Source organism: Dinoponera quadriceps, unplaced genomic scaffold (assembly GCF_001313825.1).
Source record: "Dinoponera quadriceps isolate SergipeBrazil2010 unplaced genomic scaffold, ASM131382v1 scaffold405, whole genome shotgun sequence".
In the NCBI taxonomy this organism is placed as follows: Eukaryota; Metazoa; Arthropoda; class Insecta; order Hymenoptera; family Formicidae; genus Dinoponera; species Dinoponera quadriceps.
The window spans coordinates 2,645,431-2,672,051 of record NW_014554754.1 but is presented as its reverse complement, the minus strand read 5'-3'; the positions used below and the strand labels follow the sequence as shown (position 1 = coordinate 2,672,051).

At 44.1% G+C, this 26,621-nt stretch overlaps 4 protein-coding genes across 4 annotated transcripts; 3 read left to right on the top strand and 1 right to left on the bottom strand.

Moving 5' to 3' along the window:
* The first annotated feature begins 203 nt into the window (after window positions 1-203).
* LOC106741398 (tRNA-splicing endonuclease subunit Sen34) lies at window positions 204-2,318 on the top strand. Its single transcript, XM_014613388.1, has 6 exons — window positions 204-475; window positions 579-801; window positions 873-1,144; window positions 1,233-1,443; window positions 1,545-1,706; window positions 1,787-2,318. Exons 2-6 carry the CDS (start codon window positions 753-755, stop codon window positions 1,990-1,992), a joined length of 900 nt encoding a protein of 299 aa, XP_014468874.1. The 5' UTR covers window positions 204-475; window positions 579-752; the 3' UTR covers window positions 1,993-2,318.
* On the bottom strand, window positions 2,265-3,121 carry LOC106741399 (39S ribosomal protein L27, mitochondrial). Its single transcript, XM_014613389.1, has 3 exons — window positions 2,911-3,121; window positions 2,641-2,810; window positions 2,265-2,561 (listed from the first exon to the last, which is right to left on the bottom strand). The coding sequence occupies exons 1-3, from the start codon at window positions 2,984-2,986 to the stop codon at window positions 2,358-2,360; spliced, it is 450 nt and encodes a 149-aa protein (XP_014468875.1). The 5' UTR covers window positions 2,987-3,121; the 3' UTR covers window positions 2,265-2,357.
* A 124-nt stretch (window positions 3,122-3,245) lies between these two features.
* Window positions 3,246-6,229, top strand: LOC106741392 (exocyst complex component 3). Its single transcript, XM_014613375.1, has one exon. The coding sequence runs from the start codon at window positions 3,392-3,394 to the stop codon at window positions 5,648-5,650; it is 2,259 nt and encodes a 752-aa protein (XP_014468861.1). The 5' UTR covers window positions 3,246-3,391; the 3' UTR covers window positions 5,651-6,229.
* A 1,993-nt stretch (window positions 6,230-8,222) lies between these two features.
* LOC106741393 (nuclear receptor subfamily 2 group E member 1) lies at window positions 8,223-26,348 on the top strand. The gene is made up of 9 exons (XM_014613376.1): window positions 8,223-8,394; window positions 10,089-10,169; window positions 10,531-10,692; window positions 21,830-22,004; window positions 23,625-23,829; window positions 24,530-24,655; window positions 24,747-24,989; window positions 25,121-25,202; window positions 25,665-26,348. The coding sequence occupies exons 1-9, from the start codon at window positions 8,385-8,387 to the stop codon at window positions 25,916-25,918; spliced, it is 1,338 nt and encodes a 445-aa protein (XP_014468862.1). The 5' UTR covers window positions 8,223-8,384; the 3' UTR covers window positions 25,919-26,348.
* The last annotated feature ends 273 nt before the right edge of the window (window positions 26,349-26,621 follow it).

Below are 26,621 nucleotides of genomic sequence, written 5' to 3'. Positions count from 1 at the left end.
TTTACGAAATTATTAACCTGTTAACCGGAGAATAAATTTTTTTTTGTTTGCGTTCAAAATATTACGGCAAATTTCCATAACGAAAAATGCCGTCATGCCCATTGCAGTAATAGTTCGTGTATGACGAAATATTTCGTCATACCTAATTAACGGGTTAAACCCGTTATTTCTGAAATTTAGTTCCAGAATCTCCGCTACGAGCCGGCACTATACTTAACGAGAAATTGAGGTCGTGATCGTCGGGTCGGATAGGCTAAGTTTCTAGACCTTGTACTCCTTTTTGTACATCCTTTACTTCCAATAAAAAAAAAATGGATCGTGATATGACTAAACGATGAGGCCGGACGTATTTTTTATTTCTCAAGTAGTATGACTCAAGGGCTTGTCAGAAATACTTTCCATCGTAATAAAGCATAGACGAAATTCAACAGGCTGTAACTTTCGCAATAGTGATACTATCGAGATCGTTCAAAAAGTACTTTAAAGCTTGAAATCTCTAGTTTTTAACCACATTAGCTATATTAATGTTGTTAATTTCACACTCGTCATAATTTTTATGTGCTCCAAAACATGAGAAGTAAAAACTGTTGCAACCGTTCTGTCCAAGTGAACACAAGGTTTTATATAAAATGAGTAGGTGCAGCTTGACAAAAGACAAAAACTTGTTAAAGAATATCATAAATATATTGATAGCGTATTCCCCTGAAGCATATCAATTATAAATTGAAAGAATTGCAAGTGTGCCAGCTATCATGTATCTCATTCTTTCAAAAAATAACGTTTTTGTGTGGAACGCTGATGGTAATTTTATAATATACATATATTTAACATAATGTTTTTATTTAGTAGTTTAATATGTTCTTTTATCGTAGATTGGTTGAAGCTTCGACAGGATCACAGAGTACTTGGCGATTTAATAGGATCCTTCCCAAAATCAACTAGACAAGATGTATTTTTAGGTCTCCCATTGCTTTTACTACCAGAAGAAGTGACTCTTTTGCTTGAAAAAAACATTGCTTGTCTTGTACAAAATCATAGTTTGGGAAAACCACCAACTGTGTCATTGAGTGAAAAATTTGAAGAATATAGAAATACTTTATTCATAGAACAAGCAGAATGTCTAAGGAAAAATAGAAGTAAACAGGTAACAATTGTTAATATATGTTTATATTGAAAGGAATACTTAAATTTTATACAACAGGATAAAAAAAAATAGCCTAATTTTTCATTAGATTACTTCTCTAATGGACAAGATTGTAGAAGGAAAAAAACGTAAGATGCTAGGTTTGCACACAAACAAGAAGAAGATGAGAAAGACTTTAGATAAGAAAACACAGGAAGCATTAGACAGTATTGAGATTAATACTCAAAATTTGCTTGAAGAAGAATTGGCTAAACTACCCAAATTAACTAAAAACGAAGCATTTGTTCAAACACATACAGGTAACACAGATTGTCCAATTTTAATTACACACACACACACACACACACACACACGTATATGTTCAATGATATACCTGATATAATTTGTCTGAATATTTTAGCATATCCATGGTTTAACCGTGATGATATAGAAATAGTACAATGGAAATATCCATTTACTTCTGATCAGCAAGTTAAATATAAAGTATACAAGGATCTTTGGGAAAGAGGATATTATATTACTAATGGTGATAAGTTTGGTGGTGATTTTTTAATATATCCAGGTATGCTTTCTCTTCTATTTTTTCTGATAATAATGATAAAACTTTGCACTACAATAATTATTATTATATCTGATTTACAGGTGATCCAATAATGTTCCACTCACAATTTATCATACAATGTCAATGCAAGGATGAAGAAATATCTGTTATAGAACTTGTTGCAAAATGTAGGATTAGTTGTCATGTTAGGAAAACATTAGTTCTTGCTATGTATTGCAAAGAAGAAGACAGAGTAAAGTATCAGTCCTTACAATGGGCAGGAAGCAAGACACTCGAAAATAGCTGACATAATGAAGAAAGTACATAATTGCTTGATGAAAATAATATTCATTTGTACTTGCAACCATCTTTCTATCACAAGCAATTATTATTGGTTATACATACTTTGTAATATCTACTTATAATCTCACTTTTGTGCATTATGGAAGTTAATTGAAACTATATATATTTCAACTTGCACTTTCCTGGCAATTTTTATTGTACACTATTGTATATTATGAATATAATAATAATAATTAATGAATATAAAGAAGGATAAAATGACATACGAGAGGGAATTATAATTTCTGATAACAAAGTGTGATTAATAATATATTCATTATACAATCATCATGGTTTAAGTTTGTTTTTTCTACACATATTTATAATTATTTATATTGTGTTTATCAACATAAATCGGTTATGTTGTGGTTCGGGAATAATATTGAAGTGCTTCTTATATATAACACTGTTCTCACGACCAGCATAACTTTTCCTAACCCAGTAATTCCCTAAATTAGGGTTGATTTTTTCACAAGTTACCATCACTTTTCCAGATTCAAGAGCATATAAAGTCCGATCTGACCCAAAGCCAACCTGTTTTATGAGTAAACGTTTGTAACATAACAGACTTCAACAATGAATAATCAGTAACATGGCAATTCGATATACTTACATGAAGACCTGGATGAAACCTGCAAGTTAATTGTAAGACTAACTTATGGCCTGCATTTACGAAATGTCCATCTTGTACTTTCCATCCCCTATGTTTTGGCCTAATGTTTAAAGGTTTGTTCCTGGTGCTGGTACTTGCTTTCTTCGCAGCGTATCTGACACATACTGTTCCTAATAATAAAAAACCTTCATTAATTATCACTGGTACATAAACGATTGTATGTACCCAATTGTCAAATATATATTAATGATAATACATTCGAATACAAACCTAACCCACTATCGTATGACAAAGTTTGTCGAATATTTTGTAACGTGTAGGAAGCCAACTGCGACAAGTAAGCCATTTAATCGAATATTTCCCAATTTCTTTAATAATACACGAGTAAATTTATTTATTTGATATTATATGAAAATTACTGTGTCCGATATCTCATTTTACACTTTACCGAACTATTTTAAATCTTACGTATATGGCTAAGCTGAATCTACTTTCAAGAATTGAACATATAACCTTCTCAGATTTGTTTGTCGCCTTTACGTTATTGAACAAGTATTTTAGCCAATCGTATCGCTTTATAATCCACTGAATCATTGCCGAGTCTGACACGAGATGGCGCATGGCCTAGTGCCTAGCCAGAATTAAGGGTAAGGATACACGTCAGATTCGGTGTTCCGTCGCGGAAGGTTATCTTATTAAAACAAAGTTCTGCGATTTTGATAATCGAGCAGCTGTCGCATAATTCTCAAAAATGACAACGAATATGGAGGATTTGCAGAAATTAGAAGAAGAGGCGATAGCCCGTGGCACGAAGTATGTTACGAATCTTTTGCAACGACCGGGTCAACTAGAGAAAATCGACATGTACAAACGTAGAATAAGCAGGAAGAAGGCGTCCGTTGAGACTATGCTTAAAACCGCGATGAAAAGTCAATTGGATGGGGTCAGGGTGGGCTTCGAGCAACTGAAGAGTTCTCTGCAAAGTATCGCCACCATCAAGGACGACCTGGATAACATCAGCCAACAGTTCAGTTCTGTTCTGAAGCTCAGTTCCAGGTTGCAAGCGGTACAGGAGGAAAATATGCGCCATTCTCAGTACGTTATCGCCAAGGAGAACTTGAAGCACATATTCACAGTCCCTGAAAGTGTCGAGAAGACAAAGCAGTGGATAAACGAAGGTAAATTATTACACGCTCATCAGAGTCTCATGGATCTTGAGAATTCCAGGGACGACTTGCTCTATGAGCTACACAAGCTACCTAATCAGTCACCAGCAGACACAGTTATGTTAAAGGCATATTTTGAGGATGTGGAAATGCTTTCTCAACTTATGGAGAAACAAATAAGGTTGGTATTGAGCCGTACTCTGAACACGGTAAGGAAAGAACCTACTGTTATTGTAACACCTCTGAGAATTATAGAGAGGGAAGAGAAAGCTGATCAGTTCGCCATTCAGAGACACAAGCAGAGTGGATTTATGCCACCTGGTAGGCCTAAGAAGTGGAAGGATATGGCTATGAAGGTACTTGAGAAGTCAGTAGCCAACAGGATTGAAGGCACTCACGTGGAGGAGAGGGCAGATAACAAGATGTGGCTTGTAAGATACTTAGAACTCACAAGACTCTTGATCCTCGAGGATCTGAGAGTAGTGAAGACTCTATGTGGCCCCTGTTTCCCACCCTGGTACAACATAGTGAGGACTTTCGTTAAAATGTACCACACCAGCCTGTCCCAGCATTTGAAGGATATAATCGCCGGTGGTCTGGAAGGGAACGAGTACGTTTCTCTGCTGGCGTGGATCATGAACACTTACACGGGACCGGAGTTGATGCAGCATCCCGAATTGAACATCGACACGTCCGATGTCGGGCCGCTCCTCAGTCCCGAGATGATAAAGGATCTTCAGGAGAAGTACCTGCGGAATATGTGTCAGAATTACGAGGACTGGATGAGGAAGACACTGGAGACGGAGAAGTGCGATTGGAGGAGCGGCATCCTGCCCGAGAGCAGCACCCAAGAGCTGTACTATCATACCGCGGCGCCGGTCATCATCTTCCAGATGATCGATCAAAATCTCCAGGTCGCGAGGACCATCAGTCCCAACTTGACGGCGGAAGCGTTGGTACTCTGCATCGAACAGGTGACCAAATACGGATCCATGTACAGACAAGCGATATTGGAGTTCAAGATCAAGCACTTCGAGGACAGGAGCCAGGTACCTTACTTCACTCACCATATGATCACAATAGTGAATAACTGCGTGCAGTTCACCGAGCTGGCGCAGCAGATGAAGCAGCTTTACTGGGTGCCGAATACCAGCGACGACGCGACCGTGAAATTCGAGAATCTCTTAGCGAATTATCAGCAGTTGAGGAACGAGGCCGCCGCTATCCTGCTGCAGGAGTCCTTCCTGGATCTGGAGCTGCACTTCCAGGACTTGATCACGCCCAAGTGGCTGTCGTCGCCCATCCCGGTGGAGACCATCTGCGTCACTCTGGAGGATTACTTTCAGGATTACAATCATTTAAGCCCCAAGAACTTCGAGTACGTGATCACCGAGGCGCAGAACCTGATCGCGAAGCGTTACATATCCGCGATGCTGCAGAGGAGGATATCGTTGAAAACCTACGACGAGTGCCTGACGTGCACGTCGAAAATCATGACCGAGGCGGACAAGCTGAAGAACTTCTTCGACAGGATCGCGCCGAAGGTGGGGAACTTCAATTCACCGTTCGAGATAATAAAGCGGCTCGCCGAGGTGCTGCGCTGCGAAGACTCGGAAATACTCTCTCTCGATTTGCACTCGCTGATCGAGAAGTATCCCGACATGACCGAAGACCATCTGATCAGGCTGCTCGGCCTGAGGGGCGACATATCGCGAGCGGAAGCCCGGGAGAAGGTTTCTTACATTGTCGAAGCTCAACGAAACCGAAAGCCCGGTCAATCGATCGCAAACAGCATATTCAAGCAGATAGTTATTCAGGACAGCTTCCTAGGTTGGAAGCCTTGAGATTGGAGGAAGAACTTTCACGAAGTAAAAATCAGAAGTGCTAACGGCTTCTCCGTGTAATTATTATTATCGTTTCTCGTGAAATGAATGTGTGTACGAAGCAGAGTATAGGGGCGAAACGATGCATTTGTACTGCCGTGAGAAAGTTTCTTCATATTTACTGTAATTATATATCGTACGGATCTCACGATTTGTAGGAAAGATTTATCGGAAGTTTATTTATTCACGCTCAACACGCGCGTTCAGTTGTGTAGGAAACATCACGGAATCGTAAATTATATGTATATAGATGTGGTAATACTCCTCGCAACCGCGCCTGTATGAAATATATTAAAATGATAATTGTTAAGAAATGCTTAACTATCTTGCCAGTAATCCGCCGAATATTTCCTAGTCTTCGCGTCAAATTTAATAAACGATGTAATTACATTGTTTATTAAATTAAAACGTAAAAATATCATTAGGGATACCAAGAGAATCCACTTTTCATTTTAAAAAAAAAAAAAACATGCCATTTCCCACTTTTCTTTCCACCAAATCCAAAATTTAACTTTTAAGAAATCTGTCTGCATTTTGGTAAGGTCGTCGATTTCATTTCAGATACCTTCGATCGCTCGAAAGTTCGTTGTTGCCGACCGGAATTCGGGGGGAACTGTTTGCGGTGAATACGTTGGACGGAGTGGTATCCCATTCCATTTCCCTACCAATTGCCAGTAACACATCCTTGGTCGGTTGAGTAGTGCGAGGCCTCACATCGTCGTAAAACAACTCCAACAATTCCACCGATCTTCCTCTATCCAAGTATCAGCATTTTCATCCCGATTCATCGTCGAGACCAAGTCATCGAGCGACGTATCGATCCACAGTGACGGTTTCACCTCACTCGAGCAGCTCACACATTTATCATCTTCCCCGATATCCCTGAAAGTTCACGCAATTAAAAAAAAGAATGGGGAAGCCACTTCGAGCCTTTTGACCGTAATATCTCAGCACATACATCGAAACAAATATAAAAAGCGGGATGATAACGTTGGAAAATTTACAGGGCGAACGTTCGGGAAGGAAAGCCGCAGGCACGATTACCGACCCGGTTGAGCCAGGAAGTCAGAGGTGAGGAAGACACGGTGTGATCGATCGGAATATCGCGCGCATCCCACGGACGAGCTCGCTCGCTTGCTCGCAGAGAGGGGCGTGTCATTACTGCGAGCGCCGACAAAATGGCCTAATCGATACTGGGTGCTTCGCAGCCGGGCGGCGAGTCCCGCGTTACGATCCCGGTAAGAAATCCGCACATACGGATTCAAGAGACAGCGTTTTCGCTCCTACGCTCCCGTGTCGGGCGGTTACGTCGAAGAGGCCGCGTTCGAGGTCGACTGGAATTTCGCAGTTCGCCGGCTATTCGAAGAAGAGCGGCGCGTGGATTACCGGAACCTCGATTGTAGAAACGCGATCATCGATTCGCTCGCGCACCTATCTTTCCCATCCGTCTCAACCACCGCTCACCGCGGCGCCCACTTTCTACCTAGTAGCTTCCACCTACCTACTCACATCTCTACGCTCACCTATACTCACACCAATCTCGCGGAAAAAGCAGCGACGCTGCCGCGTGTCGCTGGTAAATAGCGCCGGCCGCCGGAAGGCAGATGTTAACGTCGTCAGCTACCCTAATTCCGTATTGTCGATTGGCCGGCGCGACGCCGCTGGTAACCTGGCGCCGAATCAGCGGTCGCCGGTTCGCCTGGCGCCGCCCACTACCCCTTCGCGAATTCACCCTCAACCCCGTGCGCTCTCGTGGGTGGAGTCGACCAATGACACAGTGGTAACGGCCGTCTGACAACGTGGCCTTCGGAGCCGCCCCCGCAGTTGCCGATGGCTAACTAGCGCTACCCCGATATAGTCGAGTCAGCCACTCGGCCAGCAAGTCCCCGGGCCGTCTAGTCGCTAGCTCGCTGGAATTCCCCACCCTATCTCTCTCTCACCCCGCTTCCACCCCCGCCCCCTCCCCGTTGCGCGCCGTGTTCCTCTCTTCTCCCTCTCTCTCTCTCCTGTCAGAGAGCGCGACGTGTAGGCCAACGTGCCAACGACGACGGCGGCGGCGGTGGAGGTGAAGAAGAGGTGTTACGCCGTGGATTCGCGTGACGTAACCCCCGGTATACGCCATCGCCTCGTAGCCTCCTCGCCGATTCGCGGTCGTTTAGGGATTGCCGTCGATGTGTTGGTTCGCTCGGCAACCAACCAGCCATCCTACCTACCTACCTACCTACCTACCTACCTACCTAGCTACCTCCCACCCCCTTGCCCCCTCGACTCATACCAAGCGCCCCCGCGGACCCACCACCGGACCATGTCGACCGTATCGGGGAACGACCCATGATTCTCCGTGATGTGGCTACGGACAGGAGAGATAGCTGCTCCGGCAGCCAGTCGGGCAACAACCCCTATATGCGCATACACGGACGAACAGAGGCACGTACACACGCACATACACACAGAGACAGTGGTGCATGTGTATATATATATATATATATATATATGTACATGTACACGTAGACACGCGGACACGATCGCGAGTACGCCCTTCCCGACGAGAGAGAGATGAGTAGGTACGTCGAGGCTCGAAGCCACCCCGTCACGGAGAATGCTTCGGGACTTCGCGCGACCTCGTCGGCGCCGCGTCGGGAGCTCGGCTGTCCGTCGTCTGGCGATGCTCGACTTTTAATCAGCTGCGAAGGAGATGGGCACAGGTCAGTCTACCAAGACACTTGCCGCCTCGCTTCGCCACTTCTCTCTTCCTCTCACACTGTCGTCGTCGTCGGTCGCGTTAAACGGCTTTAGAGCTGGTGCTGCTAGCTGAGCTCGCTCGGCTCAAACGTGGGGCTGTGCGACGTGAGAGTGACGCACCTTCCTCGGTGACTTGGTGGTCAATCTAAGGGATGTTGTGTAACAACGCGATCGCGAGAGGTGCCGAGAGCGTTTCAGTCGTCCACCTGTTCGACAAGCCTCGACTCCTGCGGCACGTTTTGATAAATAAAAGTGGATATCGCGGGATAATCGACAGTGCTCGATCGTCTCGAGTGTTCACTCGTTGACGGCGTAATCGGAATCGGCTGACGGAATTCGGCGGATCGTGTCGTCGCGTTCGAGGGGCGGCTCGAATAAGTGTGTCGGTTTCTGTACGGCCGCAGGTACTGCCGTTCTCAAGATACGAGAAAATCGACGAGAAATCGAAGGATTTCTCGCGTGTCCTGAGACGTGAAGGTGATTTTATTATCACGCGCGATCGAGGGAGAACATTCACAGTGCGCGAGCGTTTTCGCGATACCGCTGGCTATTAATTAATAATTGATCGGGAATTATTAACGATTAAACGTGCTATATATGCATCTTCGCGAGAACCAAGACACGTTGATAGACGCAAATGCACGCAGGATCCGCTGTTGTCAGTGAGAATGTCTGTAAAAGCAAGTTATGGTGTACTGTGTAATCGCATAAAATTAGACGCGTCGAACGTTGGTGCGGTTACTGTCCGATCATGCCTGCCCGAATGATCGAAGCTTGATACTTAGAGAAATGCGAAGAATACCTGCAAAGATTATACTTCTGTTAGATGTTTTCACGAGGAGGTAAGACACGTCTTCGTGCAAGAGCAAATTACATTCAGTTCTTGAAGTTCAACGCTCGGGAAACATTTCGGTTTCACGTGTGAAGCTCTCGATTCGGATCTGTTTGAAAGTTTTAGCCGTATAAACAGCGCTGTTAAGCGGATTATAAGTGTCTTGTAAGGATTTACTGTTAAAAAAACTCCGGTTAAAACTTCCGAACTGGTTCTCAAAGACTTCAGATCTTTTAGAGTTCGATTAAAGTCTCAACAACCGACGTTGTTAAGATCGAGTACACTTGGGGGCTTGAAATTGAGACAAAATTCATTGCATATCATAAAGATAAAGGCGGACGCGCGAACATGGAACGACGTAAGCGTTACAGAGGAGGAGAAGGAAGAAGAAGAAGAAGAAGAAGGCGTCACGGTGTACACGACGGAGGCAGTAATCCGTTGGGGTTGAAGTAACCCGGAGTTGATCGGGTTAGGTTGGTTGGGTGTGAGACGAAGGCGGTTGATACCCCAGGCCGAGGAAGGAAGGCTTTGGTTGGCTTAGGCATGGCCGTGTTTTTCTTGCCGCGGATCATTAGGACGATTAGGGTGCCTGCGAAAAGGGGGAAACAGATTAGCACCGGAGATCTTCTTGCGGCCCGGCCGCTTTCTTAAATAGGATTTCGCGAGAGACTTTTGACGAGTCTCTCTCTCTCTCTCTCTCTCTCTCTCTTTTTCTTTCTTTCTTTCTCGCTTGATGTAACGATTCAGTTACGGTGTCTGACGATACTAAATATTCTTCGCAATGATTATTAACGTGTACGACGTTCCTTTCTTTTTTTGTTTCAGGAGACAGATTACTCGATATATTGTGTGATGTATGCGGTGACCGTAGTTCTGGGAAACACTACGGCATCTACAGTTGCGACGGTAATAATTATTGATTAGTAATCAGTCGGGCAACCGTAAATCCTCCCGCGATCTCTCGTAGTCTTGCGTTACATTAACTAAATAATTATATAGCAAACAAACTGAAGGACGTTTCTAAATTCTTGGAGAGTGAGGGGTGATATATAAAATGTTAAATGTAGTTATAGAAAGCATTTCCGATCTCCGAGAGAGGAAGATCTTAATCATTTTAACGATCTCATTTTTTTCTCATTTTCGAACTTTCCTTGTTAATGTAAATTACTGTTTAATATCTGCGAACTGTTGGACACTAATGAATTGTATGCCGGTGTTGTTGTTGTAATGTTTCCGTGAATTCGTACGAATTATTTTATGTAACCAGGTTGTTCGGGGTTTTTCAAGCGAAGTATACACAGTAATCGGGAGTACATCTGCAAGGCCCAAGGAGCCAAGAAAGGACGCTGTCCGATTGACAAGACCCACAGAAATCAATGCCGTGCTTGTCGACTCGCTAAGTGTTTCGAAGCTAACATGAACAAGGACGGTAAGTGTTCAAATGTGCTTTATCTTACATACGCAATCTCGTTCTTTCCGCGTTAATGACCCGATTGGAAGCGACAAGTCAATCGATCCAAACCACAAAAGCAATGTGACCGTATCAAAAGTTTGCATCTTTGTTCAATTGTAAAACGCTATATTTGCGAAACTCTCAAAATTTGTTTCGATATTCAAGCCTTTCCTAATTTCACACGATGTCTTTCGGTAGTATTATTTACCCCAGACAGCACACACAATATTTACAAAATATAAATATTAAATATTTTGTAAATATCCAAATGTCCGAGGATCGTATGAGAAAGATTATGATTAATTTAAAAAAATATTTATAGAGAATATTTTTCGTAAGTAATTAAAACATGATTTTACTTAAGTGAAATCAAGTTTGTATTATCTATGAAAGATATTCTCCATAAATATTTTTATAAAAATATTTAATATCTATATTTCTAAAATATTTTATAAATATTGTATGCTGTCTGGGACGTTTCTGTTCATTCTTGACAATCGGTACGCATAATTTGTCACGGAAGAGTCGCTGAACTTCCTTCTTCAACGAGCTGTTTCTTTTTTTAATGCATGAAACGCATAAGATAACGGGGGAGAGATATATTTGTCACCTCCGTGAAGCGGAGATGACGAGCGGCTGTGAGAAACGTTCCACCGGTTTCCTCGTGTTTTCACGAAAGGCCGCAAATAAGCCACAAAGAAATCGACTGTAACTATCGGTCAACCAAGCCCTCCTAAATAAACCTGCCTGTGTACGAGCCAAAGCGTTGACCACGGCCGAACAGTTCATGCGTTATCAGTGTAAAAGCTGACACGACGAGATCGAAGACTCGAAAAAGTGAGATGTCGTGTTCGGCCGAGACTTCAGATGCCCGCTAATTCGCTACTTCGAATATTATCTCGTCTCTATTACACTCAGTAAGAGCCCCAAAGAGTGGGCCGGCTAATCGCGAAGGTGTCACAATGAATACGCACTGTCACGCGACCTTTCAGTTTTCCCTGACGTCTCATTTGATCGACCATATCGCGTGGGGCGTGCGACGATCGTCTTCCCGACAGGCAATTTTTTCCCGTGGCATTAACTCACGATTTAACCGAGCATAAAGCAGTCTCAATTTGATATCCCCGATTGATTTGAATTAACTTTCAAGACTTTGGTGCGGCGGATGACTCTCGAATTTCAGCGAACATACTGTGAATTAAAATCTAGTTTCCACCATACTGTAGATTTTTCGCATTTATTTCTTTTTCATCCCGATTTCACTAGACCTTAGAAATCGTGAAAAATTGAAACAAATTGGCGACGACGGACATGTTATTTTATCGCGATCAATTCGTCATCGCAGTCCCAAGTAGAACAGAAAATGACGATAACGTCAAAACGATGAAAGAGTGAGTATTCATGATCATTTTCTCGTCATTTTGACGTTGTCGCTTTTCGATTCTCCGTTTCACCTGGGGCGAATGACGACTGTGGGCTTTCGAAAGAAGCTAATGTAATCCGCGGTTTCTCCATTCTTCGTGGCGAGACCAGCGAGGAAAACCGAGGCCAGCGATTCTCTCCGTACGCGTTCTTCCCTCTAGCATGCTGCCGCGTCATACCGTTGCTCTCGGTTTTAAAAGGGACATTTGGAAATAAAGCGAGCTTGATCTTCCGCACGAGAGTTATACGGGATGGGCGAGGTGTACACGGGTCGATGTTCCTCGCCATCGACGGCGATATAACAGCGGCGGAGGCTCGTTTTCTGGGACGCTTAGCGGGGGCTGGATCCTGCGGAGGTGGAGAGAGAGAGAGAGAGGGAGAAAGAGAGAGAGAGGTGAGCCGAGGTGGAAAGAGAAAAGGTGGATGGGGGACTCAGCGGTGAGGATGGCCGGGGCGGCGGGAAGGGGAGGGCAGGAGGGGGTGATACGAGACCGCTTGGCAGGGATGAGGGTGCCCAGGGTGTCGGGGGTGTTTAATGCAGAACGGGTGCTCCGGTTCCCAGCGGTTGTCGAGGCTCCAGACGCGAGTAAGAGAGGAGATTCAATTAGTGGCAGAGCTTCCTAACGTTAAGGAGGTTCCACACGGGGGTGAAACGGCCCACCTCGCCGCCCCTCTTTCTCGTCGTCACCTTCGCGAACACACTCGCTCGCGCACGTTAACGCTCCCACGTCGTTTTCTCTCTCTCTCTCTCTCTCTCCCTTTCTCTGTTTTCATCGCCGTCACCGTCGCCGCCGTCGTCGCTCCGTCTCTCGAAATTGCTCGTACTTTGTTGGCGGAGTTAATTAGACGCTGTGATTAATTGCCGACGTTATAGTCGACGTCGGAATGGTCGAGGCGCTCTTTGTTTCCGCGGTAACTTTTCCGGGCGGCTTTCCCGTGCGGGTCTCGCGAAGGTGAGATGATAATAGTTATCGGTGCGCTAAATGCGCTTGACGTATCCGACTGTATCCGCTGAAATAAGTGATGTATCAATGCTTCAATTTGACTTTACTCGTATATCACATTCGTGACGAATCCAGAAAACTTGTCGCAAAATGTCCGATCTCTCTTATTCGAATAAACAATGACCGCGGTCAGACCGTAGTTGACCAAATCCGAAATCGTTCTATTAACGCGAGCAACTATTCAGCTCGCGAGTTCGACAACGTACTGCCAATTAAAATCTCAATTAAGATATCGCGCACATGTCCCGACAGAGTCGACGAATTTTTTTTACACAACGTGTGACAAGTTGAAAGTATTTTTCTTCGAACAACGAGTATTAACCTCGAATTAAAATATATTCATGAACGAGACTGAAAGTGCCGCTACTCGCGCTCTACCGACGTCGCAGGGTCGGATTAAATTCCGAAAAACGTTGTGAAAAGCCCATAAGATGTAGGTGACCACTCCGGGTACGCGCCTATGTATTATGTACGTGGTACTCGGCGCATCGCGAAGCGCCGTGACGCCGCAGGCGCGCAATCATCCGCTCGCTGACAACCCCGAAACCTCCGGCGTTCTCACACCCCCGTATAATCGACGCTCTGCTTTCCTCTTTCCGCGAAAATTCGCCACCGCTGCCGCCGATATTATCCGCCTATGCTGGCGCACCGCGCCGGTAAAATGCCGTCCCGCGCGCGATTCCGCGTATATATATATATATGTAAGTATTACGGAATATAGCGTTAAACGACGTCGGGAAGATTACCGGACGGCTTACCACGACGGATTTGTAATTCTTAGCGACCGGGAAGTACCGGGAGGCAGTGAACCGTACGCGACCCGGGCTTGCATACACCTTTTCTAATGTTGATATTCCGCGTTTAAGGGCTTAATCGCGCGCTACGCTCGCGGTGCCGTCGAGATCATCGCACATGCGCGGCGACTTGACCTCCCAATTGACCTCGCACATTATTACGTCCGATGCCCGATTTCATCAGAGTCGACTAAACCTTAACCAGAGTTTAAGGACGGTATTCCAAGTCAGATGTTACATTTAAGATCATCTCAAGTTCATTTTCAAATGCTTTGCAAGCCTATGAAACGACCAGTGTCTGTACAGAAAAAAGTATCAGATTCAAGTAAATAATTACTGCAGTATTCCTGAGCAAATTTTATCTTGGATCAAGTAATATTTACTTGATCCGAGTAAAATATTTTCCAAGAGTGAATTATCCAAATCAAATTTATTTGCTTGATCCAAGTAAAATTTACTTAATCCAAGTAAAAATTTGCTAAGGAGCATTGGAGTAATTATTTATTTGAATCTAGCACTTTTTTTTCTGTCTAAAAATCAACTTGAGACGATCTGCGTTCTCTCTCTCTCTCTCTCTCTCTCTATCTCTCTTTCTCTCATATATATATATTTTTTTTTGTCGTATTCTTATTAATTTTTAGCGAGCTGTTCGAGATTTTCCAACCCAGTTTTGCTTCAACCACATCGCGAACTTGTTCGCAGACTATTCGACAGAGCTACCCGCTCGCGGTCGATGTCTTTTCGATTAAATATCTCGTTAAAAAGTTAAACGAAAAGCGCGACCGGAAGATGACGACTCGCCAATGAAACTCCACTCTCCACGACTTTTCCCAGACCGTACGGTCAACATCATTTCTAGTGTACACACATTCAGATCCACCAACACTCTTGGATACGCAAACTTCGCCTCGTTTCATGCCCAATCGATCGCGGGCCGTTACTCCAAACTTTAAATCTCTTTGTTTCCGTTCATAATTCGGAAGCACCCTTTCTGAAAGTATCAAGTACTTTGAACCGGAATTAAATCGAGACACTCGCACCCTACATTTGCCCTTTTCTTTATAGATCGAAATTATCCGAACGCTTTCCGCGTTCGCGAAGTGTTTCATATTATGTAAATTATGTTTCATATTATAGTACAACGAGAAAAGGAACACAGCTAATCCTTAGCTATTCGCGCCAATAATTTCATCGCTGATAGAGTTGTATCTCGCAGCAAATGCATTTTACCATTAATAGCCAACTTTGTGCAATGACAAGTAAACTTCGAACCAGCTAATGAGATTTAGCTGCTTCAGCCATTTCTCTGAGTGCGGAGATAATTACTTCACGAAAGAATTCTATTTTCACGTGAAAGTCCGCGCTAGATTTCCGGAAGGGGCAGCCGAGAAGGTTAGTCACGCGCGGCACCGAAATTATCATGTATCACCTCGACTTATCTGTTGAGTCCTCCAGGAAAATGTTCGCTGTCCGGGACCCCGTGATGTACTCGGTCGGCCCTGTACGGGGGGTTGAGGGTAGTGACAGCATACAGGGGGAGTCGCGTGGGAGTGGACGGCTGGTAACGCAACGAAGCGAGGCGTGCCGTACACGCGACGGGCAGCATCAATCCATCCACATAAACGGTAAACGGTAAAGCGGACCTGGAACAGAGCGAGGGGTACAGCGGCCGTCATAAATGCCTTTCCGTCACCGGCTGACACTTGCCGATAGGACGCGTCGCGCTCAAGGTGATCGTGAAAACGACGAGCGCAGTTTCGCACGCGGGGGAAGAAACGCGAAACACGGTACAAGCTAACACTCGACGTTAATCATATCCGAGATACAGAGTGACTTTGGATTTCGCAACGAGCAACGCCGCAACGGTGTTCGCGAAGACGAAGAGGGAGAGCCGGGTTTTCTCTGCAGTTTCGCTTTTTCTTATTTTTCACAAGCTTCGCTGCAACCTCGCTTATACAGAGTGTCTGACGCGAGCCGCCCCCACCCGTCGTATACTTGTACATACACTGAGAGAAAATAAGTGCTACATTCAAGTAAATATTTACTAAAGAGCGTTGAATTATTTTATTTGTACTAAGTAAATATTATTCGAATATAGCACTTTTCTCTCTCGATATGCTGCATTCAATATTTCCTTGATCCAAGTAAAATAATTACTTCAGTACTCCTTAGTAAATATTGACTTGAATGTAGCACTTTTTCCCTTTCAGTGTAATTTAAGTCGATGTGAGTAAAAACGTCCTCTATATTTTGCAAACAACCACGCAAAGATGATGGAGGACTCCTTTTATTTACATTACCTAAATTACACAAATATATGACAGATGGGGTCAGACACTCTGTGTATATCGCGAATTACGCATAAGACTGAGATGTATAAATAAGAATCGGTCCGTATCGGATAAAAATCCACAGGGAAAGGTACAATACGATAATTTTGTATCTAATGAAAATCAAATGTTTCTCAAACAGTGTCTGATTAAAGTACACGGGAGCACGACGCATCTTATCGGAAAAATCGGGTCCATTTAGCAACGGGAAGAGGCGTTTATGACGCTCGATGTACGTGGTGAGAAGAGAACGAGAGAGGGTGGATGACTGAGTGAGAGAGAGAGAGAAACGCGGTGGAGACGCGGGCGCGTTTTCCCCCGCGTGATACGAGAGAGCGCGATGTATGCGGACGAAACGGGTCGTTGCGCTAAGCCGGGCTTTGATCGTCACCTGTCATCATACCAACGCGCCCGGAGGAACTGCAGCGACCCGGCCCGTCGTCGTCTCCGGCTCGCATAAATACGAGAATTACATCCGCGGGTTATCACCCGCGGCTCTCTCGTCCGTGTCACGCCATTGTACCGTTGCTCTCGATTACGCGCCGTTGATATCCCTGTCGTGCGCGCGCGAGACGGCACGACCATTTCCCCGGACAGCGGTGTTACAGCGGGAAAAAGCGCGCGATCGCAAAACGAACCAGATTTGGTCTCGTGTCGCGCGCGCGCGCGTTTGATTTCTTCCTCATAATGCTCTCTTTGGCGCTCCCAGCCGCGCGGAAATACGCTTAAACTTTTTGCCTGCTTTTTGTCAAAGTCGCAAACCGTGCGAAACGGATTTTAAATAGGCTTGCTCTCGGTCCTTCTTCTCGCCGTGTTCCGCGCGAAATGCCTCGTATATTTCCGGCAGAAAAGAAGAAAAACGTTCACCGCTTTGACCGCGCAATTACGCACCGCCGACGAGTATTTTCGCATCTCGGGCTGTTAACATCTCCTCAAACGGCTTGTTTGATCTAACTTCAATCGAACTTCGAGCTTCGGTTTTTTCTCGCGAATTTAACGGAAAAGATACGTGATGACGCGCGAGTCGATATGTACGTATTCGCGTAAATATCGACGCAGTGTTTAATTCAACGTTTTCTAAAGCGCGCCGCGCGGCCGTTGCTCTCCTCCTCGCTTTATGCATATGTATTTTATATGCGATACAGGCTGATCTTGTTTCACGGAATTTTGATTCACGAGATTGATCCAGGGAAGGCGATAACTGGGCAACCGGACGATGTTACATGCGGATCGCATACGGGTCGTTTATAACGTATGCGAGTACACGTGTGACGGCATGCATGCGATTTTCCGGAGGGGAACGACGCGAGTGGAAACAGACCCTAACCTGTGCGGTCTGTGCGGCCCGTGTACGCAATGTTCTCTTTCCTTTTGCGAATTTTTCTACAAATTTGCCAGTAGTTTCTCCCTCGGCGAACTTCAACCAGACGTAGTAGTCACCATCTGTCGCAATCTGTTCTTAATCCGACCCTGGAACATGTGGAATTTTTCGAATTTTTCTCAATTCGATTCTCATGAGAATTGCTCGTTCAAAATTAAAATTCAGCGGAGACATTGCCCCTGATAGAAAGTTTAACACAAGTACAAAATGTTTCTTACCGTGTAGCTTTTTACTCAGGCCGATACATTTCTATCCGGGCCGCGCTCGTTTGAAATTTCTGTTGGTAAAAGGATCGACACACACGAGACCACTCGGTAACATCGACATCACACCGACGATATTCGAGGGGAAATCAAAGTGTCGCTTATGAAAATCTTGAATTCAATTAAAATAGCCATCGCGCTATGAGGGGGCTTACTTTTGTCCCCCGACGTTTATCCCTCAGATAGACACGAAAATCTCCCTGAAGTGTTAACACGTGTATCGCCGTATCCTACACGCGTATTCGACAAGAAGCGATTCGCGAATCACCCCCATTCTCCTTCGACGGCGATGACGCTGACGATCGCCGGACGTATCGGTGATACCGTTGGCGTTGGTGATGGTGATGCGTCCCGCCGGTGGTGGTGCACCGTCCATGTATATCAACCACCCCACTCGCTCGGGGATTAGCCTTCGAGATCGCTGACTGCTGAAATGTTCACAGATCGGTTTACCGTTTAGCAGGATAGAGAGTGTGAGCCCCGTGATCCGTGGCCCGTGTGAGCACCCTGTGTGCCCCACGCACGCACGTACGCACCCACGTCGCACACAACGCGGAGCGTGTAGTACAACAAGGTTAAAGCGGAAACTTCCCCGTGCATTGTATCACATCACTCGCGTCCGCCTGTCAATGAACATGCATACGTGTATATATATATGTGCATGTGTGTGTGTGTGTGTGCGTGTGCTAAACATGTCGAGAAGGTCTACGCCCACGCCTCTCCACTCTGTGGGAACTCGCATTGTGGACCACACGTGCCGGCCGAGTATTACGGTGGCGTCTGTTTATAGGTGTGTGTGATAAGATTCGCGCGCGCGCGCGAGCGAGCGCTTACGAGCGAGAAGTGAAAGAGGGTGAAAGCAGAGAAAGGGAGAAAGAAAGAGCGGAATCACGAGATGAAAAGGGGAACAGGGCGCGGTCCATTCCAGCGCATGCGATTCTAATCCCCGCCGGCGTCCATTCGCCGTCCGGACACGCACGAAAATCGCTCGTCTCAAGCCACTGACACGCGAGAAATTCGAGGGTTCGTCCCGGCGGCGACGGTTTAACCCACTTCTTCCTGAAAACAGATGAAGAAAGGGCGGAGTTAAAGCCGAGGGCATTAAGTTGCGCCTAATTTCAATAGACTCGGACCAACGAATCTCTTCACGAGTTCTTCCTGATGACAGATTGCGAGATATTGCGAAATGTTAAGCGTTGCGATATATCGGAGAAGGTGTCCCATTTTCTCCGAGACTTTACTTCCGGACGACGAAATCGCGGATGCGGGCGCAACAGTGGCGAGCGAGTGGCTGACGGAGAGACCGGGATAAATTTCAAATTAATGCTCACTCGTTCCTCGCTAAGAGATCAATTTGTCCGATGCCTTTCGTTTCTCTATGCTTCGGGAGCTTTCCCTCCATGCACATCCGTTTCCGCCTCGCCGAGCTGTAAGCTGCTCAGCTATAAAGCTCTGTATTTGAGCAGCGATGCGTGCAGAGCGACAAACTGTTCCTCCTCGATCGCGCGAGAGACGCCGCGTAAAGCGAAGGAGCTTTTGCGCGAAAAAGGCGAGCTTAATGGCCTCCGTGGCTGTGAAAAACAGATCGTTCCTTCTCGTCTTTGATTCGTGGCAGGGTGAAAGCCGATAACGTTTAAAATCTGCGCCGTTTGGCGAGCATTGCGCGAATGCCTCGCGAATGCACGATTATACGGGAATATATCGGATGCGTCGTAAAAAGAGCGATGGAAACGGCGCGTGTCTTCAGCTGGAACTTGCTCAGACACTGTCGTATCTTGGTGACGCTTCTCCAAATTCTACATCTGTTAAAAGAAAAAACTCCGTTAAAAAATATAGCTATTATTCAGGCACAGTAGAAAATATTTTGCAATTGTGTTAAAATTAGTCCTTGTTAAAATGTTTATGTTGAATTTTTCATGTACCCGTGTGTTAATTTATTTAACATACTGTGTTTATGTCATCTCAAAACTTGGTGTTGAGTCGATATTTAACTTGTGTAAGTGTTAAAATAGCACATTTGATACTTCAGTGTCGATTAACATATTAATTTTACGTTAATTTTTGATATGACATTTGTGTTGCTTTTCAACATATTCACCTTGTGCTAAATTAACACGAAAATTTGTGTGGGCCGTTTGGGACATGTGAAATGTTTTAAATTTAATATAACACTTTTTATCGTGCATCTCCACACGAAAATCTTCAACGTCTATTATATATTTATATAATAGCCATATTCGCGTGATCAGAAAATAACGAAATTATCGCGGAGACGGGTTTGGAGGGTTTTCTTTTCGCGGCGAAGAGTAATATCGCCCCACATTGTACGTAAAGATCATTGTTTATAAAGCAAACAAATCTGTAGGGAGCGCGTTTTTTCAGCAAGGGAGAACATCGCTGGGAGAACAATTACTCCTGGAAAATAATAATATTTTTACCTGTTACGATGTACACGGGCAATTTGGTCGATAAAGTAAACAACCCCGAAGCGGATTTCGTCTCGCTTCTTTTTGCCACATACGAGCGTGTTTTCGCATATGAAACCGCCGCCTCGTTTCGAAACCCGATTGCGCATATCGAACTGGAAATTGTCTATCAACGCATCGCAACAGCACGATAAGTGACCCCGTTGACCCCGGCACGACATTGATTGCCAAATCAGAGGTGATTTCTGTTGTTTCGAAAATACGGACAATAATACTAATATTTTACACACGATTGGTTTCACAATCTGCTTACAAAGCAAATATAAAATAATCGCCGCACGAGATACACAGATGAGAAGCGCAGCAAAGTATAAAATATTTGCAGGATATCCGTAGGATATACCGGAGCGATTCGAGGTACGGAAACGCAAGGCACCGCGTCATCTTGATCAATAAATGAATTCAATCGCTTTTCGCGATTCGCACCGGTGAAATTCAGGTGTGAGGCTCACTCTAGCGGTCGAGAAAACGATTCTTGTGTTAAAACGACGACGACGTCTTGAAGAAATTCTCGTTGCGCCAGTGGCGAAGTACCTCCCGGCGGGGCGATGCGTGATAAAGGGGAGATATTGCGACGCCAGTGCGAACGTGGGAATCCGCGGCTGCTATCCGCTCAGCCTCATTAATGATGATGTGCTTGCCACCCAGTTGCAGCTCCCGCTTCGCCATCTCGCTCTATCTGTCTTCCACCCCTTCGGCGTCCTCCATCGCACTCTCCCGGCATCCTCTTCCTCTCTCTCTCTCTCTCTCTCTCTCTTTCCGTCTCTGCCCTTCTCTCTTCCTCTCGCTCTCTGGGCTTGCAGCCACGCTCGAAAGATCGGGCTCTGTGGAAGCTGACGCCCGGCCAGCCACCACATCCGATCTACACCACCCTCTTTCATCCGCGATTCAGTCCCCCCGCTCTCCCGTCCTCTCCTGTCGGTCGACCTCTTGTCCCCTCTCCCCCTCTCCCCCCGGCTCGCGGGATATACAGCTCTCGTACATCTCGAACGACCTACAACGCGCGTTATACCCCGAATTCAATTCCGCGCAACCTGCGCCCACTTTTTCGCTCCCACCGTTAAGTCCATCGCCGATATTATTGATAGGCGGTCCTAGAGATGGACTTTCGATCACGCGGGAGGCCGGAGGGCGAGGGTGTCGGGGACGTAGGGAAATTTCTCGTTGTGCCGCGACGAGGGTGCCGCTTATTTACGTGACCGGTCTCTTAAAAATTCGTATAATTCGGTCGGTTTTAACGATCCGACGATGCGAATATTTTTCTCACGATGGAAAATGTCACTCTTTGAACTTTCATTCTCGCGAATTAACTGCTGCTGGCATCGTGCAAACTTTCTCAACCAAGCTCGAACACAGAGACCTTCCGTCGTGTGATCGCGAAGCGAGGTGTCAGACGTCAAAAGTAATATAAATACGTCATAACTGGTGTTTAGCAGTGCAACATGAGCGCGGACCGAGGAAACCGAAGCCCCACTCGATTATCTCGGAGAAGCAACATCAGCAACAGCCGTCGATTGTCACACAATTGTCCCCCCATTCTGGGGCTCCGGTGCACAATGATCGATTAAGACCAGCACTCGCTCCCCCGTATGTTCTGTCACCACACAGGTGTGTAACGTTTGCTTAATTGACTCATTCAATTAAAAGATTTGTCTTATCAAATAGAACCCCCCCCCCCCTTCCCCCAAGACGCGTAGTTTGAATTATTCATGCATGACATGGTGATTATTAGAAGCAATCGATCAGACAAGAAACGTGACTAAAGCACGAAACGGATATTTCGCGATACTGCAACCAGCCGAGAAACATCTAATTAGATCTCGATGCATTCTTACGATCAGTTATTCTAATTTGCAAATGCAAATGCTCATTTTCATTATAAAGGCAAGATCGTACACTGAGAAGAAGATTTCTTCAAATTTAACCCTTTTAGAGCCAAACAACGATATATCGTCAACATTTGCGAAAAGTACCAATGACGATATATCGTCGCGTATCCGAGAGCGTCTTACTATTCACATTGCGAAAAAGCTCTATCTCAAAATAAATTTATAAAACGTTATAAACGGTCTAATTTCATTGCAAAAGAATTAAAAAAATAGTTTTTGGGTTTAACTTTTTGTTATATTCTATGCTGGTTGGTGCCGAGGCTCTGTATACGCAGGAGTGATAAGGTAGAAACTCGACACGGGACAGTTTCGTTCTCAGGTCCGATATTAGTTATTTTGTTAAAAATGATTGAAAATGTAATACTTATACTTCATATTACGTGATCTACATAAAACTGTGATCAAACGATGATTATTCTTATGTGCAAATATTGTTTGTAGAAGAGAAACTTGTTTCTATGTTTTTCATCATGTTTTATATTGATGTTATTCGTATGATTTTCAACAAATATTGGAATACAATTGGCATTACTTTATTCTTTCTTTATTTCGTAATATGCTGCTTTTTGAATATCATTGTAAATATCATTTTTAGTTTGGTTTTTATGAGCTTTTCCCAAACCTTAGCAAATTCGTCAAATTGGATCAGTATTCTTCGCATAGGTACGATACTTTTGCTCGGTACTAAAAGGGTTAATCAATTTTATTGCATCCAAACAAATTTCATCATTGGCATGCTCCGAAGAAACTAATGTTTCGATTAATAAGTACGATTGTTAGACTTTTCAACGAATATATCTTTACCTTATATAAAAAATTTACTTAAAACAGAAAGATAGTTTTCTTATAAAGAAATTATTTGTTTCATCGTATAACCAAATAATATTTTATTTGGTTAAAAGATATTTCAAATAATAGAATTCTTCCTGTTAAGTAATAAAGTTTTCTTGAATGAGATAATAAAATTTTTACTCAAACAAATAATATTTCGTATTTCGTAAACATATGTTGTTTCTATGAGACAAATTTTAGTCAAATAAATAGAAATAGCGAATCTAAAGAAACGTTTTTCTTTGTGTAGTATGTAAAATGCCCCGTTGCTGTCGCATCAATCATATCGACAATTCGTGTAAAACGACACTACGTTCGCGACGTTTTCGTCGAGAGGAGATCGTCGGATAGCGATCGCATTTAAAATTATCGAAAGAATACGGCTTGAATGTGAGTCGATGAGGTAGCGACGGGGAGACACATCGCGTGTGCGTAACCTACAGGCGACGATAAAATTATTCAAAGCGATTTAGTCTCTTCGTTAAGTAGTTAAGGGTTATTACTGTAGAAGGTTAAGGTGCGACCAAAGATTCACGCCTTACCCACGACCGATGGCGCTGGTACAGAAACCGCCGGAGGAATCACCATCCCCCGTACCGCTGGTCCTACCGCACCCTCGCACGACCACGACCCTCTATCAGACAGCCACGACCGTCTCCTTGGCGTCGCAGCCTTCCCTTCTGCAGATACTAATGTCCGCCGAGGAATGTCAGGTAAGTAATTCAGCTTAATTCGCGCGCTCCCCGCTCCTGCAAAGTTAATAAAGACAGTCGGACTGCTCAACTTCTCTCACTGCGGTCGACAAATTACACACAGCGTATTATTAGATAACAGCGAGTCTTCCGCGAAATGTAAATATCTTTGCGACGTGCTTATTTATCTCATAGCTGTCAATTAAGATTAAATGCTCGGAAACTATTAATTTCGCGCTCTGGCTGGAATTAAAAAAACTGAAGTTGATGCAAAGAATGTCGAGATCGTAAATTTGTCGAGGAATAATCGCGATGTATTTTACTAGTTGTATAAATAAAAGTGATCAATGAAGCATTGTATCCACACTGGAAAAAGAAATGCATTCAAGTAAATATTCGCTAAGAACTATTGAGGTAATTCTTTTACTTGGATTGAGTAAACATTGAATTTTTTTTTATTCAATGTGCTACATTCAAGTAATATTTATTTAATCCAAATAAAATAATTACTTCAATACTCCTTAGTAAAATATTTACTCGAATGTATCACTTTTTCTTTCAACGAGTGTCCTCGGCAAAATATAGTCTCGTTGGTTTGCATGGCGACGAGTAAAGAGAGCAAGCTCTTAGATTAATTATCGGTACTTTGTATTTTAGTTCTTCGTGAGAACTGTACTGCACCGTACTTGTTGTACAAATATTTACCTTGTTTTGCCACAAGGAACTGGTTTGGAACGCACGACTGCAACCCACGACGGAGTACCCGATAGAGCAGATGGAAACAGAAGCGAGTCACAGTCCGACGGGCACGATACAGAGCCTCAGTCCGACCTGGGAGATGCTGCAGGTAGCATTGGGCGTTTTCAATCTCTTCTCACGATATTCCATCCGTTATACACATCCATTACACGTATCCGTGAACATTGATGATAACGCAGGAAACAACGGCTCGGCTGTTATTCATGGCTGTTAGGTGGGTGCGATGTCTACCACCCTTCCAGACGATATCGAAGGATGACCAGCTGTTGCTGCTGGAACGATCCTGGACGCAACTGTTCCTTCTGCATTTGGCGCAGTGGTCCATCTCTTGGGACATAACCGCGCTCCTCGAGGACGAGCAAGTGCGCAGCAGGCTTCCCGCGGACGACAACCCGACGAATCAGGAACTCGTTCTTATTCAGGTCCGTCGAGCCTCCGTTCGCGGTGAATCGCGACGATCCTCGCGGATTTTCTCCCGTGCTTCTTTCTCGCTCACAGCTTTCAAAAGGCTTCGGAGAAGCTTGCCTCAACGGAATATTCTCTTGTGTTTTAGGCGATAATATGCCGATTCAGGCAGTTGTCCCCCGACTTCGGCGAGTGCGGCTGTATGAAGGCAGTGGCTTTGTTTACGCCAGGTAAGAATATAGCGCACTTTTAAGGCTCGATGGGGTTAATTGTGCATAGTACAATTGTATATACAGAGTATTCAAATATTCGGGAAAGTAAGATATGAGAAAGATTATAATATATTTACAAAAATATTCATGAAGAATATTTTTTCATAAATGAAAACATGATTTCACTTAAACAAAACCATGTTTTAATTACTTATGGAAAATATTTATTATAAATATTTTTGAGTATTTATCATAATCTTTCTCTCGTAACTGACTTTTCCGGACACTTGGATATTCACAAAATATTTCTCTATCACTTATTTGCTTACATTTTGTTATTTTTACATTGATTTATTACTGTATTATCTTGAACAACGATTTACATTGTTACTAAAATATGGTTTATTTGTTCCTGTGTCACATGAAGAGATAAAATACTAATCAACGTCGTATACGTCACCTTTTTTTATTAAACCGCAGAGACGGTGGGGTTGCACGCGGTTCAGCCTATTGAAATACTGCAGGATCAGGCACAACGCATCCTAGTGGATTATACGAGGTCGCGGTATCCGCAGCAGCCAGGCAGAATCGGGAGGCTGATGATACTGGTCGGATACCTCAGGTGCGTCTCCTCCAAAACCGTGGAGCGTCTGTTCTTTCACGAAACCATCGGGGAAATACCGATTTCGCGTCTGCTAGTCGATATGTACCAGATGGAGAAATATATCAATTGAAACGAACATTTGCGTTTCACCACGCGAATATCGCCAGAACTAGCGAACTCGCAGCTTCCCAAGACTTGTTTGTTGGTTCTTTTACGCGTAACCAGCGGCAAAATGAAAAAAAATATGAAAGATTTCCGAAATCTCTACTAAGAGACCGTAAATTTCCGTCGATTCGTCCTCCCGATTATGTATAACGTTAACGCTTAAAATGAGAAAAGTCGTTCAGTTGTTTCAATAAATATCTAACGTAAAGGTATGATTTCGACATTACTGCTGATGAAAAATCAATTATTTCCCTGCCGAAATTTTTAGAGAAAATTGTCTGCAAAATGTCAAATTATATTTTCTGATTTTAACAATCAGATACTTTTTGTTCCATGTAAATATATTGATACTTAGATTGTTGTGCAATTTTATTTATAATAGCATTTGTAATAATTTGTATGTCATAAATATATTTATAACGTACTTCACTATTTTCTTATTTATATTTTGACATTCTAGTAGAAATTCAATATCTGAATATTTTTGAGCAAGTCAGAGAAACGTTTAATTTGCTTTTGCTGATTTTTGAAAATTCCACTTGCAAAGCCCTGCGTGTATCACTGTCCACTAGTCATCATTATTCATAATCCACTATAAATCCTGTGAAAGCTCCATAATTATGTTATTCCTTCTAACTAAATAATCAAACAATTCCAAACAGTCCCCG